The sequence below is a fragment of the Giraffa tippelskirchi genome, chromosome 4 (genome assembly GCF_054371585.1).
Source record: "Giraffa tippelskirchi isolate mGirTip1 chromosome 4, T2T-mGirTip1v1.2.pri, whole genome shotgun sequence".
Classification (NCBI taxonomy): domain Eukaryota; kingdom Metazoa; phylum Chordata; class Mammalia; order Artiodactyla; family Giraffidae; genus Giraffa; species Giraffa tippelskirchi.
This window is the reverse complement of record NC_137278.1, coordinates 129,009,993-129,028,641: the sequence shown is the minus strand read 5'-3', so window position 1 is coordinate 129,028,641 and position 18,649 is coordinate 129,009,993. Positions and strand designations below refer to the sequence as shown.

Genomic DNA, 18,649 nt, shown 5'->3' with positions numbered 1-18,649 from the left:
CTAGTTATTTGATTAAACTCTCTTCCTCCAGGAAGCCTTCGTTGCTTAGCTTCCCTGTTCTGATCACTTCTCTGCATTGCTGCACTGGGCTGCCCTTCCCTGATTTGTATGAGTGCGTGACTTTGTGTGTGTGTCTGTTTCTCCCATTGGTCTGAGTTCACCTCCAGAGCAGCCTCCAGGTTCCTGAAAGTCTTGTGCCCATGAGTGAGATGGAGTGTATCATCATCAGAGATGGGCAGTTTGGAGAAATTGAAACATTGAAAGGCATGCACCTCGGACATTACTCAAGGACAGTTTATTGAACATATGGCAGAAATTCAGAATCCTTCAGTCAAGGCAAGGAGGAACTGGGTGTCTCCATCCTTAGGAATATTTACAACAAGAGCCAGGACTTCTGGGCTGGGTGGTACCACCAGAGACAAAGCAAGCTTCCCTCACTGAATACAGCTCCTAGCAGCAGGAATTGAGAATCAGAAGCTACTGCAGGACACAGCCCCAGAGAGAGACCCAAAGATAAACACATATCCACTGACAGAAAGGCAACTTAAGTCTGCTGCCCTGATCAAAATAATAGTGAGTATGACATTCCCTTCATTAAAGAGAGAATGGCATGTAAAAGCACATGAACCCTGGAGTCAACCAGGCCTGGGCTCAACTCCTGACCCTAGCACCCAGGGAGTGAAGGGGGCAAGTTCCACAGCCACTCAGAGGATGGTGGGGGAGGGGGTGATGGTTCTTCTGTCCTGAGGATGCTCATTGCATCTACTTTGCATGATTGGATGAGAATTAAAGGCAATAGATGTAGTTGGTGCTTAACATATAGGAGTTGCTATCACCTCTGTGTTGCAAAGTAAGCCTTCGGACAACTGCTGACTCCACCGAAGCATAGAGAAAACTATCCTGCCCTCCTTCGCCCTCTTCCTCTCTCTTTCCTCCCTCCTGTCCTCTCTCTCTAGGGATGTTCTAGGGGCAAGAAGATAATTATAGCTTTTGTCCATAAGCCTCCTAGCAGCTGAGGGCAGCAGGGAAAAAGGAAATCACAAATTCCAGATGGGACCTGAAAACAGGAGAGGATGAGGCCAACCAGAACTTGACAGTGAGACAGGCCACAGTGCATGTGGGTGGCCACATGTACCACAGGTGGTCTAGGACTCTGGGGAGAGAAGGGGTGTGGCAGACATCTCCATGTGAGGTGGCAGCGGCAAGAGCATCTCTTTTCCCAGGAACTGAGAGAACCCTTAAAGCTGATGGGCTTTACCGGGCCGCTTTCCTTGCCCGGCCACTGACTGGGGCGCTCTTGTCTTGGGAGTCCCTGGGGTCTCCCACTAGTGCCCCTTTGGCCCTGGTCTGCCCACTTCGGGTGCTGCTGGAGCTGCTGGTCACTGTGCTGGCCATGGTGGTGGCCCCGAGGTCAGTGCTGGCCGAGGAGCCAGGGTGGTAGCCGAAGCTGCTTGCACTGCTGCTGATGACGGCTGTGGTGGAAGGGCCCAGAACAGAGGAAGAAGGATGAGCGCATCACTCAGCGAGCCACCTCCTTCATCCCACAGCGGCCCTCGGCAGTCAAAAAACACCACAAGGATGGGTCGAGACCCAGTTACACCGCGAGCTCTGTGTGAGGTGAGGACAACTCGGGACAGAATGGTCCCTGCCCTCCTAGACAGTCTAGGACCATTTGTCTCACAGGTCCGTATTCTCAACCCCTTCTTGTGATGACGATGCCCAGGAGAGAGACACGGGAAGGAAATGGGGTTGGCATGACTTCAGTCACTGATTCCCTGGGACAGAAGGCAAATAGGCTTCCTTTGAAGCCAGAGAACCTTCCTGAGACAGTACTAGGAGCCCCCACATGAGGGGAGACAATGATTGGAAGTGGTATCACATTATCTTGTGGTCCCCAGCTTTCCCATCCAGTCAGAATCCCCAACTCGACCCGTCCCTCGGGGATACTCACAAATGCTCACAGAGGAGGGATTCTCCCCAGACATCCTGTAAGACAGAAAGTTAGAGAAGGATAAAACCTCAGAGAGGTGTCTAGATTCGGCTGAGCCTTTTGATAGGTTCCTACTTTTATATGCCTATCATTTGAATTCATCCTTGAAACAACCTCTGAGGTGGAGATTACAATCCTCATTTATAGATGAGCAAATAAATAAAATTTACAGATACCAGGACCATATAGCTGACATATGGCAAAGCGAGTGATTAAAGCCAGGTCTGTCTGACCCCACTGCCTCTTTTCACACCACCACCCAACCACTTGTGCTTCATGGTTCATATCTGACCTCCTCTTGCAGGAAGCTGAGCTCAATCAACAAACAGCCCCCTTGTGTGCTCATGTCACGAGCACTGCTGTCTTTCCTCTTTTACCTCCCAAATGGTCCCTTGGCCCAGCAGGGAGCCACCCACATTTCCTCCCCACTCCCCCCAACCGTGGCATCTCCCTTGCCCCGCTCACCGGCACTCCTCGCCCTCCAGCAGCTTCCGGTAGGTGGCGATCTCCATGTCCAAGGCCAGCTTCAGGCTCATGAGCTCCTGGTACTCACGCAGCATCCGGGCCAACTCCTCCTTGGCCTGGTGCATCGCACCTTCCAACTCATCCAGCTTGGTCCGGGCATCCTTCAGGGCACTGTCTCCCCGCTGCTCTGCATCGGCAATGGCCGTCTCCAGATTGGCACACTGAAAAGCAAAGGATGGATAGGAAGGCCATCGGAACCCAGAATAATGTTTAGATCTTAACGGTTAGGTCCCAAACCCCCTCACTTTCCAGATGAGGTCCAAGGTGGTAGCGAGTAATTGCTGCAGAGCCAACACAGTATCTGAGTCGCCTCTATTTTCTTTTGTAGAAGGGTATTTAAAGGCCTGTGAAAAGCTGTCAGAGCAGTTGCATTTCAGGACGGCAAGAAGAGACTTGGATGTTTGCAAGTTGTCTAGTGCCTGAGGTTTAAACCAGTGGCTGTCGGTTTCAAGTCCACCTTGTCCTGGAGAATCACACTGAGATACCAACCTGGAGCCTCCAAGAATCTGACAGTGAGCCAAGGCACCTCTGTGATCGGAGTGCTACCTACAGGACGTCTCCCAGCAGGGACCCTTCCTACCCATTAGCACCCAAGAGTGTACATCTCTGGACTATTCTAGCACTCTGCAGGGAGGGTCTGTCTAAATGCTCCCCAAGTCTGGCCGGAATGGATTAGGGGAGCCTTCCCATACAGCAAGAGGTTAAGGGCCTGGGGTTATATCCATGACCTCAGACAGAGCATTTGGGTCCTGAAAAACATCCAGCAGCACTGTGATGGCAAATACTACCAGGAAGAGAAATGGTCCTCATAGAGTTCGTGAATCAGCCACGTGTCGAGTTGGAAAGCAGGCCCCGTATTTCCCACATCACCCGGCTTGGAAGGCTGCAGGGGTGCAGGAAGGAGAGCCGGCTCAGCTCTTCCAGGTTTGGCAGTTCTATCACTGGCAGAGTTGACCTGCCAAGGTCAAGTGGGGAAGGATTCCCTACCCCCTTAAAATCATCTCCCCAGAGATATGATGTTTTTCTGCTTTCAGACAAGACAGAGTCCCCCAGCTGGAAAGGCAATGGGTACAGGGCAGACAACCCAGAACATCTTCATCTGCTATCATCCTCACTGGTCACCCAGTGAGAGCAGTTAGAGGAGGACCTTACCTTGGCCACTGAGGGTCCCAAGGAGAGGCCCCCCAAACCCTACATGTACTGAGTGTCCAGTGGGAGAAAGCGGTGTGGGACCTGCCCTTGTGGGGGCATACCCCAGGGGACATGGGGCAGGTTTATTGCACACAGAAAAGGCCTGAGAAAGATGGAAAAAAGAAAGAGGAAACCTGAATTCCAATCCTAATAACCAGCTGGACACCCTGGGAGAGTCCTTTCCTCTCTCCAGCCCAGTTTCCTTATCTGAACTGTGAGAGAAAGGTGAAATAAGTGCAAGGGCCCTCCAGTTCTGAGCAGGGTGCCAGCTCGGAGTGTACGGGTCCCAAGGTATGGCGAGGAAGAGGGACCACTGATGGTCCAGAGAGTCCCAAGTCAGGCAGGGGACATCTGCTTTTCACTCAAGGATGGGCTCCAGTCTCTCCATCACAGAGGGTGAAGTCCAGCCTCCGTGCTCTCTGCGGGCTTGCTGCCCACCTGCTTCTTCACATTTGCAGTCTCACAGCGGATCCTCTGGATGAGCCGGTTCAGTTCCGACATCTCGTTCTTAGTGTGTTTGAGGTCGTCCCCGTGCCGGCCGGCTGCCAGCTGCAGCTCCTGGATCTGGAGACAAGAAGTTGGTGTTGAGACAGGACTCCCCCCATATCCCCCACCACTCAAGGCAGAGAAAGTGTCCTGAGCAAACCCTGCCACATTGGAGCGAGCCAGGGGAGATAGCTCTGCAGCAGGAGGTGATGGAGCCAAGACCTGGGTTATCCTTCCAGGTGTTTGGAGCTGATTCTGACCAAGAAGTCCACCTGTTTCTCTAAGCAGAAATCTATTTGCTGGACCTATCCTCCTTTCTCATCTCCCTGACTAATCTTTTCTGGGGGTGGATAAAGGGAAAATGCGGTTTGCATGTATTAAGGACTTCCAAAGTAAATAGGGCTTCCCTGGTGGCTCAGTTGGTAAAGAATCCACCTGCAATGCAGGAGACCAGGTTTGATCCTCGGGTGAGGAAGATCCCCTGGAGAATGGAATGACTACCCAATCTCGTATTCTTGCCTGGAAAATTCCATGGACAGAGGAGCCTGGAGGGCTACAGTCCATGGGATATCAAAGAGTTGGACATGACTGAGTGACTAACACTTTCACTTTCCAAAATAGAAGAGTTCTGAACCTCTCCATTGATTTAGCACCTCTTTATAGAGGAATCCTTTAAAGGCCAGGTTCTGTTCTAGGTACTAGGGATACAGAGGTGAGCAGCATAGGTGAGGTCCCTGGTCCCATGAAACTTACACTCTCCTACAATCCTTTCTTAATGACGGGTGAAGGGCCAGGGCTAAGGACCGCATGCATGTACACTGGAGGTGGTAGACTTGTTGGCTCAGGACTCGTAGCTCAGATCTTCCCCTCACCCTTGGCCAGTCCTTCAGAAAAGAGAGGATGACACAGCCCTGGACAGGTAACAAGGAACCTGTGGTCCTTGCTGTTGGTGGGATTTAATGGCCAAGAAAGCTGGGAGGTGTGAAGCCCCATAGGGTGCCCAGGTAAAGAGTCTTCTCAGTGACAGCCCAGAAGAGTTTTACTTCAAAGCATAACTGCCATCCCCCAGAATGCTCCTAGAATCCCACCTTTTCTTCTTGGAAGTCCTTCCACACTGATCAGAGGGAAGCTCATGACATCTTCTTCTTCACTCTCTGTCCCACTATAGGTCACCCATAGCTACTCTCCTCCATATTTATTACTCTCCCTCTTTCCCATGGTGACATGACCTAATCCCTGTTTTATAGCAAGAGCAGCTCACTTTGTTCCTCCATCAGAGGATGGCCTGTCCCTCTCTGTTGGAAATGCCTACCCAGTTTTATGGCTTATTTTTGATAATAATTTTTGCCAAGAATTCTTTTTGAGTAGAATGTCACTATGGCATTGATTATAACCCTTCTTTCATTCAACTCATCTACAAAGGAATGTCTCACATCCATTGATGGAGGTGTCCCTTCCCAGGAAAGGAAGGCTGGTGGAGGAGGGAGACCCAATTGGTCCTCACCTTGCTCTGGTACAGCGCCTCAGCCTCAGCCTTGCTCTTCAGGGCGATGTCCTCGTACTGGGCTCGGACCTCGGTAATGATGCTGTCCAAGTCCAGGTCACGGTTGTTGTCCATCGACAGGATGACAGAGGTCTCGCTGGTGTGAGTCTGGATCTGGGCTACCTCCTGAGTTGAGAGGTGAGGACAGAGTTAGGGTCCTTCTCTCTCCTCTGCCCATCAGACTTCTGGGCCTGTGGCGCCTGGCAGAATGGGCCAAAGTAGAGAGAAGAAATGCCTGCTGGAGCCAAGGAAAAGGTTCACACAGCAGGATACACCTCATGTGGGTAGCAGGCCATGGGAGGCACTTCTTGCAATTCACAGTATCAGGAATCTGTGCTTCAGTAGGACCTCATGGTGTCATTTTTACCTGCCTGCTGCCAAGGTCATTATCACAGTCCCCATAAGATTTTTTCCTGTGTGGCTTCTAGGGACCAGAATCCTACACTTTCATGGCCTCCCAGTGCATGGTTTTGCACCTTCCCATCAAAACACTCTTAATTCTGTTTATCCTAAATCCTTCTTATTAGCATCTCCCTGAAAGAGCCAGGGAATCTCTCAGCTGGAAAGAAGTGGGGTAGGGGAGGGGGAGGGGTGTCCTCACCGCATTGTACAGACACTTAAGGAACTTGATATCTTTGTCCAGAGAGTCCACTTTGGCCTGGAGCTCCACCTTGACCATGTAGGCTGCATCCGCATCCTGCCGAGAGGCACCCAGAGCCATTGGTCAATATCACCCACGTCGCACCAGGTGCCCTGTTCTTGCCCTCAGAGTCAATTAACTTCCTATCTTTTGCCCACCAAGGGAAGCAGGTTGGTGAATAAAAGCCCTCAATATTGCCTTTCTCTCCTATGCATCTTTGGGGATAAATAAAGAAGTGGGGGCTGCTCTTTTTCTGTTACACCTGGAGAAAATGAAGCCCAGAGAAGTAGAATGAGTTTCCTCAAGTCACACGGGCAGTCTGAGCTGAGCCAGAGGTTTCCAATTCCCAGACCATGATTGTCTCCTATCTGTCTCTTCCCATATCCTAGGCGTGTGTCCTCTCCACCTTGCTAGAGGCCAGAATATGACTCCATCTCCATTCAGGTACCAACCCCTCCCCAGAAGAAGGCCAAGGCTGGAGTCCCGGGTAGGGTTGGTTAGGATGGGGATTCGAGAGAAAACAGAGTCCATAGGCTCTTCTCTCTCTTACCTTCTTGAGCACCACAAAATCGTTCTCAGCTGCTGTGCGCTGATTAATCTGCACCTCATACCTATGGGCAAGGAGAGAAGACAGCGGAGGTCTCAATCCCCTTGGCCATATGACTCCCTCTTCACACTGACCAGACAAGTGCTGGTATACAGATCTGCTGTATCTACAGATCCACAGGATCTGCTGGAGCACTGCAGGGGCTGGTGGTGGCAGTCCTGTGTCCCTGAATTGCCTCATTAACATTCCATTCCCTGGACCCTAGGAAAATATCCAGGTGCCCCAAACCAGTCACTGAACCCATTGGTGGATCAATGAGCAAAGGAACTCCTTCCCATCAACCAGGTAGGAAGTTCTCATCAAATAGGGGTGGTCCTTCCTTCACAGTCAGAGGAGGGGTGTGAGCCCTTGACCCAGATGCTTGCTCCCTCCCCTCGTAACAAGTGGTACAGAGATTGGATGATTGCAGGAGCCTCTGGGAACATGACCCATGACCTTGGCTGGACCCACTCACCGCTTCTTGTAGTCCTCCACCAGGTCCCGCGTGCCCTTCAACTCCGAGTCCAGCCTCACCCGGTCCCCGGACAGCATCTCCAACTGCTTCTGCAGGTTGCCAATGTAGCCCTCAAGGATGGGCTCCAGGTTTTTCCTACAGTTGTTCAGGTCCAGTTGCTGCAGCAGCTCCCACTTGGTCCCCAGCACCTGGTTCTGCTGCTCTAGGAACCTCACCTGGAATTAGATGGATGCTACCAAGTCCCGTGGAAAAACACCATTGACCCTACCAGGTTATACAGATTTTTCTAAAGACATTTGGCTCCAGTCCTGACTCTCCACTCATGGAATTCCATGCAAACAAGACCCTTTACAAGGGTTCATTCTGTAGCCTTTCAGGCAAAACTAGTCACTGAAAACTCACTGAAGAAGGAGATTCCACAGCCGGCTTCTGTTGCCTGACCCAACCCCAGGAGATGCTTTTCCTCTGTCTCAGCTAAGTGTTTCCTCTGTCTCAGCTAAGTGTTTCTTCTGTACCATGAGCCCTTACCTCTGAATAGTGCTGATTCTATCAGCCCTCCATCTGCCTTGAAGGGCTAGAGGTCCAGTTGACCTCCAGATTCCCATCAATTCTTCCTCAAGGTATGGCTACCCTTTACCAAAATTTCCACCTTTCTCTGTAAAAGCAAACAACACATTCATTTATTCCTTCGTGCTATCTAGCTCTCAGGTCGTGCCATGATCATGGAGCCCTTCATGAGGTCCAGCAGCAACCTTTCCATCCACAGTGCCCTGTGCACTGCCAGGCATAAAGGGATCACTCACAACTCACTGGACTGTCTTATCCACCTGGGAGACCCACCTTGTCAATGAAGGAGGCGAACTTGTTGTTCAGGGCCATGATCTGCTCCCGCTCCTGCGTGCGCACCTTCTGGATCTCCGGGTCCAGCTCCACATTGAGGGGAGCCAGGAGGCTCTTGTTGACCATTACCTGCTGGATGCCCCCAAGTGGGCACATGGATGGGCACACAGGCCCCAGGACCACACTGCCAAACATACTGCCGGCAAAGCCGCTAGCCCGGCCCCCGCGATACCCAGAGCCAAGCCTGAAGTTGTAACTTCCAGTCCGAACACTGCTGCCAGCCACCTTGGGGGGAATACAGAGATTCCCTCTGAGACTGTAGAGGCTTCGGCTTCCAAAGGCAGCACCAGCTCCTTTGCTGGGTGCATAGTGAGAAGCCGTGCTGCCCCCAACCTTCCTCAGCACCACCGCCGAGTGCCCACTGAAGCCCCCCTTGTCACCACCAGACTTGATGTTCAGTTGCTGGCTCATGGTGGCAGAGATGGAGGTGGCAGAGCTGGAGTCACCAATGGAGAGAGAACTTTTGATGGGGCACCCAGAGCACTGCTCCCTTTTATTCTGTCCATCCCTGAACACCGGAAAAGGGTGTTTCTCCTCTATCTCCTTTCTCCCTGCTGAAGGTCCTGAGGCCATGGGCAATTTGTGGAACAGACATCTCCAAGCCCTTTGCAGCAACAAAGTGCTTCTGATAGTGAGCAGAATATGCTGTCCTTGCATACTGGAGTGGTCTAATCAGGCATTTATCTGTGCTCCTAATTAGGGGCCTGGAGAGTTATCCCCTTCAGAGATCTCCTAGCTTAATTTTTTTCAGGGCTGCTCTTTCTTGCTTATCTATCAGTAAAGAGCAGGGGAAATGCTGGGCTTTGTCCAGAGAAAGCTCATCAGAAAACCCCAGGTTTCTGCCCTAGAGAACCTATCCCTCTCTTTGCTGGTCCTGTTAAGGTACTGGGGTGTTTGCACCAGAGAAGATGAAATTCAAAGGATATGATGCATGTCTTCAAAGATCTAAGTCCAAGAAAGAAGTTCCAGGGCTCATTCTCTGGGTCACTGTAAGAACCACAGCTGTCTAGTAACGGAATGGACCCCAGGAAGGTAGTGGAAATGACCACATGGAGTCTGCATGCCACCCAGCAGGGGACTGTCTGGACATTTCTGTACTGGGCAGGGAGGGACTGGGTGGCGATTACCTTGACGTTGCCTTCTCAACAGACAGAATCTTTTCAGGCAGCTGGTAGTTTCTGCAGCTGAATTTTTTCTCCTGGACAAGGTTATCTGCTGCATCCTAGGAGATGAGCCATGAAGCAGGCTTGAAGGTGGGCCATTGACTCCCCTGGGGAGAACGTCTCCCCTAGCGCTCCCTGGGGACATGTTCCAAGCCCAGTGACCAAGGCACTGGAGCCCATGGGTCTCACTCTGGAGTCAAGGTAACTGTTCTGCTCCTTTCTTGATCACTTTAGGAAACCATTCAATTTTGCGTCAGGTGAGACCAGCTTTTTGTAGCTCAGGGAGCCCTGGTGGAGGTAAATGTTTACAAATTACTCCAAAAGCAGGCATCTCCTAGCTCTGACTCTGACCAATTTTCCAATAATGAAATTCAGGAGCCTTGACTCATTTGAAGCCGGTGATAGCAGACAGCTGCTCCACAGCTGGGAAGGGGGAGTGTATGAGCGGAACAGCAGGATGTGCATAGCCCTGGACAGCTTCCTCTGAGGGTTTCCTCTCATGAAGTTCTCCGCACAGCCCCAGAGGCAGAGGTGGAAGCTTCTCCAAGGTCCCTGTCTCCCATCCTTCTTGGCAGGGCCTAGCCCTAGGGCATGTGTGCTAAGTCGTAACTGAAGTGGTTTCTTGTGGTTTTCTAAACCAGATTGCAAGTGCTGTTGAATGAATGTCAACAAATAGTGTAAACCCCTTGACCAGAGGCGGCTATCATCTGGTCCCAGCCCCCAAGGAGCCTGCAGACCAATGAGAGGAATCTATGCAAAGAACTTAACCTTGGGTTAAAGCTCTGGAATATGAAAAGTTGGGAACAAAGGATTGGAGGTGTGCTGGGGAGTTAAGGACCTCTGGAAGGCTGGGCTTCAATTACTTGTGGCAGGGTGATGGACTAGGAGCTCCCAGGCAGTGGGGGGTTGAGATATTAATCGCAGTAATGGTAGCAGTGGTGGCAGCAACAGTATCTGTTGTGGTAACAAAAAGAATCAATGTTGATTGGTCACATCACATGTGCCAGACATTGTGTGAACACGACAAGGATTTTTAATTTAATCCTCATGTTACTGAATTCACCCTACAGTTAAAGACTGAGGATTATGGATGCTAAGGAACTTGCCCAAATTTACTCAGCTAGCAAGTCAGAGCTGGGTCTGGAATTCCAGTGTGTCTAGTTTCGAAGTCCATATTCCTAACCTTTACCATCCTGTTATGTGATAGAGATGAGAGTTAGAGCCATAGATGCAAGACTTTCTGATGCATGAGGCATGCGCAGCAGCTACGGCTCTGAGTTCCTCATACTCATGATTCTCTATATTGTTGAGATAAGCAGATGACATGAGAGGAAGGGGAGGTTATCCCTGAAATGGGGGCTTATGTAAGGTGGTTGCTCTAGATGAGACATCACTCTGAGGTTGAGAGAGAAAGTCAGCCAAAATAGGGGTGGGCAGAGGGAGGAAAAGACTCACTTTCATGGGGGCTATTTTATTCTACAATGTCCAATAGCTGGGCCTTCACTGAGAGGCTCCAACTGGGAAATCAGCATGACTCTGGGGATCTGACTCTTCCTGGGCCAAGGGTGCACCTCCACTGTCTGGTGGAGTATGAGTGCTAATCTGTTAGGGGAGCTGGACCTCAACAAAAGAGAATTTACAGGAAAGGCATGAGACTAGGTCTTCAAAGCTGGAGAAGATTTAGAATAGATCAAAAGCAGCGTTTCAGGTGCCCAGGAAAACACTACAGAATGAACTGGGCCCATCCATGTCAGAAGTGACAGGCTGGGGAGAGCCAGGGGTAGGGCTAGGGGTCCCCACACTCTCTGTATTCATTCCACAAGCAATCAATGAGTGCTGGCGTGGGCCTGGCCCAGCACTGGGGGCTGAGCAGTAAGAGTCTAGTGATGGTGATGATGGTGATGGCCGTGACGGTGGTGGTTGTAACACAGAAGGAAGGGGTGGAGGTAGAGGGGAATTTCCTGACGACGGTGTGGCGATCATGGCCAAACACAGGGGCCTCTCCTTGGAAATTTAATTGCAGAGAATTGCCTTTACCACACAGTAGGATCTCTGACAGTTCCAATCTTTACCATGCGGGCTACCCTCCAATTACTCATCATAGTCCACACCCCAGTCTTTGCGTTCACAGGACTAATGAGTGTCCCAAGGCTTGAAGAGATTGGTTCATTCAATAAGTAGAAAATTGAGCGTTACTTGGTGAATTGCTCTAAGCTAAGCTAGACGTCGAAAGAGAAACAGGTAAGATCTTCTCCTTCCTTCTAAGAAATTGAAATTGAACAGGAGGAGAAAGAATATAAGCACATGAAAGTGGTTTTGCTGTTGTTATTGCTATAGTTTAATTCCTTGTGTTTAAATGAGTAATTCAGATAAGCTGTTACTGAAATTCTGCTTTTAAAAATAAATCAGAATAAAATATATTGGTCTTCCTAAGGTGGGGGTTGGGAATGGGAAGGTGGATAGATGCACAAGCATCCCAGAGGCAGTGAGTATCCCAGGTGGACTGTAGGGGAAAGTTTGACTTGGGAAGCAGAGGTTGCTAGGAGAAAAATGACAAAACAGGCCAAGGTATTTCCCTTCTCCCGGAGGATAGTGTGGAATCATGTGAGGGTCCTCAAGGGAAGAAACTTCACAGAGCGTGTGCTTTAGATTAAAGAACAGGCTCTGGGTTGCATGAGGAGAACTGTGCCGGGGAGACAAGTACCCCAGGGAGACCAGAAGGAGCTGAGCCCATGTGCACCATAATCTCCCGCCATCTTGGTTAAAGCGGCTCCTGGAGGGGAGAGGTCTGCAGAGCACCCCACACAGGAGGGGAATAGAAAGCAGTGCCACAAATAATCCCAAATGGACATAACTGGTGTCATGTCAAATTGATTTGAGAATGGATGTCAAAGGTCTTTTTTCTCTAATCCATTGTCCATTCGACTACTCCTAGACATAGTCAAGGAAGCCGGCATTCGTAGAAGGTAATTAATGGGGAGAAGAAGAAGTTTGACGGATTCTTGAAGGAAGCTTGATGGGTAATAAGACTTGGGGGCAAACCACAGCACCTCAGAATGGAAAGGACACGAAGCTGAGTTCTCTGCTTTCCTTTTGAAAATGAGCTCAGGCTTGAAACCAAATATTCTCAGCCTGTCTGAACCAGTTTGAAAGGAGGCTGTTTTTCCATCCTCATCCAAAGTTAACTAGAACAAGCAAGAAGAGTTCACCTGCTTTTCTCCTTCTCTCCCCATACCCTCTCCCAACACCCTTCACCTTCCTGACGTGAAATTCCCTGGGTCTTAGGGTATCAAGTCCAACAGCAGATGGGACTGAAGCTTGGGTCGAGCTCACTGCTGCAGTCTGGGGACCTGGGCGCCTGGCTGGGGTACAGTGGGTGCAAGAGGATGTTCAGAGACTGAAGCCAAAAGTCCCATGTTTGTAAGATGGGAAAGGAGAAACTCTGGGCACAAAAGATGAGGACCAGCACCCCAGGCCAGACGACTGAAGCAGCTAAAGACCATTTTGTAGGGTGACCAGCTCTTCCAGCTTGCCCAGGACTGAGGGGTTTTCTAAGTAGGACATGGGACTTTCTATGTTACAACCTGGACTGTTCTGGAAAATCTGGACAGTTGATTGCCTGACCATTACCCACCACACCACAGAGTAAATAGTATCAAATTCTCTAGTAGTTTAGGGGGGTCCCTGAAGTTAGAACATCTCTCCAAGTCTGAAACTTACATAGTCAAGCAATTCACTGGCCTCTCACCATCCCCACGGTTCCCTTGCCTCCTGCCCCCAACACACACCTATTAACATGAATTTCCCAGATTATTAAGAAAACAGATAGCTAGATGGCACCAATATAAATTCAATTCCACTGTCATATATTCAAGTCCTGTTATAAGGCACTGTATTGAATGAAAACCCAGACAGGCAGTCAACAGGGTCAAAATTTCTGCTTCTTGGTGCCACATTAGTATAAAGGACATTGTGTAGTAAGCTTCTGTTTATTAAAACTTAGCAGAGGCTGTTCAGTGACCTGAAATCTGGCAGCAGCTTCCTTATCACAGCTGGTCTCATAGAACTTTCTACCCATCTCTCCGCACACCCCATCTCTGAGTCTGGGGCTTTCCCCACATCTTCTTCTCAGCACCAGCATCTCCTTCCTTCTCTCTGCCATCCAGCTCAGGAGACAAATGTCGGAGCAGTTTAGCCAAGAGGCTGCAGTGCCTTTAAGATGCTTTTGTGCCAGTTAGAAAAAGGTGCCCCTTCCTCTGGGCAGATGCAGCCCTTTGCCAGGGTGCACAGCTGGATTTCAGGCCCCCCACTCGCCCCCTCACCAGGCACCATTGCTGGACATTACCCTCGCAGCCCTCAGGACATCCGTGGGTGCGTGCCCAAATCTCAGGGACAGACTTGTGTTATACAGGTGAGTTGGAGCCTTTGGCCAGCATTCTTCCTGCTCCTAGGGGAAGGGTCATCAAGGTCTCCTGGCCTCCTCCCCACCACCCTCAAGCTGGAGCCTACTTCTCCAGGCCTCTACTCTGACTTCCAGTCCCCTGGATCTTTCCTCTTTGAGCTCCTGAAAGTAAGTAATGGTCCCCTCCTCCCACCTCTGCCCACTCTGGCCTCTCTCCACTGGGAGCCCTGCCCAGCTCCGCTTCCCTCTGACTTAGGGAACTGCAGACCTGTTTTCACTGTTCCCAGCCTGAGTGTCCTTTGTATTCAGCACTTCCTGGATGTGCCTCACTAAGCTCCCCATTTTTGATTCTCTTTCTCCTCTTGCTCTGGCTCCTAAGACTTTTACAGCTGGAGAGACCCCTGGTCCTGAGGTGGACATCAAGTATGCTTTAGTTCTCTGTCTCTCCTCTTTTTAGAAAGAAAAGCTCTCTGGACTCTTTATAACTCCACCCCAGCCCCTGCCCAGTCATCACTGGAGCTTTCCTCAGCGCGAAAGCACTGAGGTATGTGGAGACAAGCACCGTCTTGCTCTGGGAAGGACACGCTGGCTTTCATTTGCTCTTTTCAAAATACCACCAGCCCCCATACCTCCATTATTTCATCCATCTCCTTACCTCAGACCTCCCCCCACCCCCCCACCCGCCCTGCCCCGCAACTCCCAGCCACTTCTGGAAGAAGTTTGTAAGATACTTTTCCAACCCTCAAACCTCTTTATGGTGTGACTTTTTTTTTTTTTTTTTTTTAAAGAGAACAGGCAGGCTGGGGGCAAGGCCTTAATCTTTTTATCATGGCTGTGAAGTCTGATGCTTGATCCGCCTCTTCCTTTGCCCATTTCCAAAGCAAACAAGCGGGCTGCGAGGCAGGCTGTAATTAAGCCAGTTGTCCTAATGACAAGCCCTCTATCTCCCGTCGGAGCCTCACGCAACCTGTTCCAAACAGGACAGAGCAGCCCACTCTCACCCTATCCAGTAGGGGGAAGCTGGAGTGGTGGGCTGGGGCTACCTGCCTCAGGTGTGGGGAAATAGCCATCCCCCCTTCCCTGAATCCACATTGTAACTAAGCCTGGGGGCAGGAGTTAGGAGAGGGGTGGGAGAAGGGGAGGAACACCCGGTAGGGCAGGAGCACCAAGGGGCCAGGATGACCACAGGCAGAGCAGGAACCGAAAGGGGAAAAAATCTGAAAGTAGGATGTCCAGAAAGAAGTATAAGAAATAAGTGTGTGTTTTCAGAAAAGGAAGCTTGTCTAACTCCCTGGGTGGTGGGGAGGAAGGAGTTGGTCCTGAGGGGAGGAGCCAAAGCCTAGAGAGGGAGGAAGATGAGAGGGTGGGGGAGGATCGGAGGCAGGGGCATGGCCTGAGCCCCCCATGAATCCATGACAGCCGCCTCATTCTTGATTCTCTCTCTCTGCCTACTCTGACTCCTAAGGTGTTTATGGCTGGAGAGACCCCCCAGCCTCGCAGTGGAGACCAGCCTGGGTGGAAGGGATGAGTTACCTGTTGGCTACAGGGAACCCCCTCACTGCTGGGAGGAGGGGCCTAAGCTCCATCCCCCAGGATACAAGCCTGCCACGGACTTAGAGGCTCAGGCAGGGTGGGCTGAGGCTGGGGTCAGCCTGTGAGCTTCTCCATCCAGAGCTGAAACCACAGCCAAGCCCCTTCCAAGAGTTGTGTCCACTTGCCCTTGTGGAGAAGGAGGCCTCGAGACCAAGCCCCCTCTCCCCACTGTCATGGGCCGCCCCACACTGAAGCAAGTGGGATATTATGTCTGGACATAATGGTGGTACCAGGACGTGAGTGATCTGCAGTGTGGGCCAGAGAACACGGAAGACTGGGCACACTGGCTTCCACTTAAGGGGAAGGGAACAGAGGGGTAGCATGCGGCAAGAGTGGGGCTGCACATCATAACGGAGAACCAAGGAGAGGGCTGAGAGGGACCAGCAGCCATGGGAGAGAACCTTCTGGAAACAAATGTGGGCTGGGAGAGCAAAGGAGAGTGAGGGAAGAGCTGTCAGCCTGGGATTGGAATCGAGCTGGAAGCTACTCTGACAGTCATGCCTGGGGTGTAGACATGGAGGAGTCACTGGGTGAGGGCTTGCTGAGTACATTTTAATTCATTTCATCTTCACACCAATCCTACTAAGTAAATACTCTTATTTTTTCACTTTATACATGAGGAGGGGCCTTCCTGATGGCTCAGTGGTAAAGAATCTGCCTTGCAATGCAGGAGATGCAGGAGATGCAGTTTTCATCCCTGGGTCGGGGCGATCCCCTAGAGGAGGAAATGGTGACCTGCTCCAGTATTCTTACCTGAAAAATCCCATGGATGGAGAAGCCTGGTGGGCTACAATCCATGGGGTCACAAAGAGACAGACATGACTGAGTGACTGAGCACTTTGCACATGAGGAAACAGGAGCAGGGAGATTAAGCTGCCCAAGTTGTAATAATGAGTGGCAAAAGAAACAAACTCTCAACTGGCCGACTGCCAGCGTGTGTCCTCACAGACTGGGTGATCCCTCTCCAGCCTGGAGTCACCAAGCTGTGACTCTTTTGGGTCCAGTGAGTTGGGAGTAGCTTTAATCTAGAACTTGGGGCTGCATCTGCTGTCTCAGCCAGAAGGATCTGGAATCCCTGAGAGAGAGGATGGATGGGTTGGAAGTAAGACGGAGGGATTCCAGTGATGAATCTCTAAGAGGACCAAATCTACATGGTGGTGTGATGTGGATGTGTACCAAGTGAGGAGGGAGAGGCAAGGTGGTGGAAATTGGTCTGCAGGAGAGGAGACCCTCCGCGTCTCTGCTGGCCTGTGCAACACTTGCTAAACGTGAGTGTAAGGGCTGAGGGATGGTGCCTTAAGCAAGGGGCTTGTCCTACAAACGGGAGTGGTAGCGGCCCTGGAAGGGAAACGAGGCAGCTGGCAAAGGGCAGCTCAAACCTCAGAGCAGCTGCCAACAGTGACTTAAAAAGTCTGTAAGACACTCCTGGTCTCCAGCAAGTCATTTCCCCTTCACCTCCTCCAGGAAGCCTTCCTAGACTGTGTTCAGTCTGATCCCTTCCTTCCTCTCTAGCCCCTTGGCTGTGCCTCACCATGCCTCCAAGCCCAGATCATCCTCCAAGCACCTCTGCACTAGAGAGTGAGAGGTCTCAGAGGGCTCCCCTTGCAGCCGGGACAGGAGCCTGCATACAGTACAGGTGAGGTGAGGGCACAATACTGTTGAGGGATGGGAGATTTCCCTCCCAGGACTCCTGGATCAGCCCATCGAGGAAGAGCTGTCGGAAGGTCTAGAATTCTCTGACTAGATGTAAAGAGATTCAGGCTGTGGCAATGCCAGCACTACCACAACCCCAACCCACCCCCTCAGTCGTGTGAAAGGAGGGATGGGAAAGAAGGAGGGGAGACAGAAGCCAGGGCCTGGGCAACACGGAGGCTGGGGCCTGCCTGGGCATGCCAGGGAGCGAAACAGCATCTCCTCCAGCTGGCAGCTCCGCGGTGGGCACAGAGCCTGACCAAGGTTGTCTCACACCCTCTTGGTTTTACGAATCTTTCCTCCAGAGCCACCGGGTTGGAAGGTGCAGTACCTGGGGCTGATGGCAGAGGGCAGTGTAGGCACAAAATACCAGCACCAAGGAGTTACTCTTCCTGCTTGGAAATGAGCAGTTGGTGACTGAATGGGACCATGTGTCAATGAATAGACCCAGTGTTTGCCCTGGTCCTGCACTTAGCCCACCTGAGCCAGGTCTCTGGGCACAGTGCTGCTCTGGATTGACTGCTCATGGACCAGTGCACAGCTGGTAAACACAAAGGCCCTGTGAACACGCATTAACAGTGATTATTATAATAACAGCTAACATCTGTTGGCTGCAAACTGTATTCCAGATGCTGTATTACTCGCATTATCCCTTTTCATATTCTCAACTCTCCTCTACAGTGAGGACTCTGGCAGGTATGGAGGCACTGTGCATGGAAAACATGGACTGGACTCTGAGAGCTGGACCCCCAACTCTGCCATTTACTGTGTGACATTGGGTGGATTATTTTACCCCTTTGAGCCTCAGCATATCATGAGTGAGATTCACATTATAACAACAATACCTGTTGGATTGTTGGGAGAATTCATTGTTGCCAGATATAAAGTGTTGAGAGTAGTACCTGGCGTACAGAAATCACTCATCAAAGGCCAGCTTGTATCAACCGCATTTTACAAGGGCAGGATCTTGTACCCAGTCACAACCAGCCATTAGAAGAGCCAGGATTTGAAGCCAAAACATGTGGCGCTCAGCCAGGACGCCAGACGTAAGATAGGATGTGCCTGACACAGTCCTGGCTTATGCCTGCTATCTGCAGATCCAGTTTAGCAAATGTCCAGGATAGAAGTGTCTCAATTAGGTTAATAAATTCTATAAATAGCATACACATGGATGAATGTAAGACACAAATCTCTTAACACAATTGTAATGCCACTTGCATGTCAAATCATCAGGACACACGTGTGTTACCTGAGCTCTTTCTCCCCAGTGAAGGTGGGTGAGACGGAGCCATGCATACCTGTGACAAACATTACACTGAGTACTGACCATGAGCCAGACTGAGGGCCCCAGAACAGAACACGGGGCTCTGAGGAGTAGGGGAGGGGACAGACATGTGGGCAGCTAACATGACACCAGGAAAATAGAGCCTCAACTGTAATATGGGTTCGGGAACAGTGCTATG

General features: G+C 50.9%; 1 protein-coding gene across 2 annotated transcripts; it reads right to left on the bottom strand.

The window, feature by feature from the left end:
• Positions 1-275: 275 nt before the first annotated feature.
• KRT74 (keratin 74) lies at positions 276-8,747 on the bottom strand. Of its 2 annotated transcripts, XM_081587352.1 has the most exons (9): positions 8,277-8,747; positions 7,437-7,651; positions 6,926-6,986; positions 6,337-6,432; positions 5,697-5,861; positions 4,145-4,270; positions 2,456-2,676; positions 1,952-1,986; positions 276-1,472 (listed from the first exon to the last, which is right to left on the bottom strand). In XM_081587352.1, the coding sequence occupies exons 1-9, from the start codon at positions 8,745-8,747 to the stop codon at positions 1,255-1,257; spliced, it is 1,608 nt and encodes a 535-aa protein (XP_081443478.1). In that variant the 3' UTR covers positions 276-1,254. The 2 variants fall into 2 exon arrangements, with proteins under 2 accessions (XP_081443478.1, XP_081443479.1); XM_081587353.1 differs by lacking the exon at positions 4,145-4,270.
• Positions 8,748-18,649: the final 9,902 nt, after the last annotated feature.

Excerpts from the sequence above, each read along its gene's own strand:
- KRT74 (XM_081587352.1), bottom strand. The coding sequence starts at position 8,747 with ATGAGCCAGCAACTGAACATCAAGTCTGGTGGTGACAAGGGGGGCTTC. Across the intron at positions 4,271-5,696 it reads AGGCGCTGTACCAGAGCAAG|ATCCAGGAGCTGCAGCTGGC; the intron begins GTGAGGACCAAT and ends TCTTGTCTCCAG. Across the intron at positions 2,677-4,144 it reads CTGCAAATGTGAAGAAGCAG|TGTGCCAATCTGGAGACGGC; the intron begins GTGGGCAGCAAG and ends TTTGCTTTTCAG.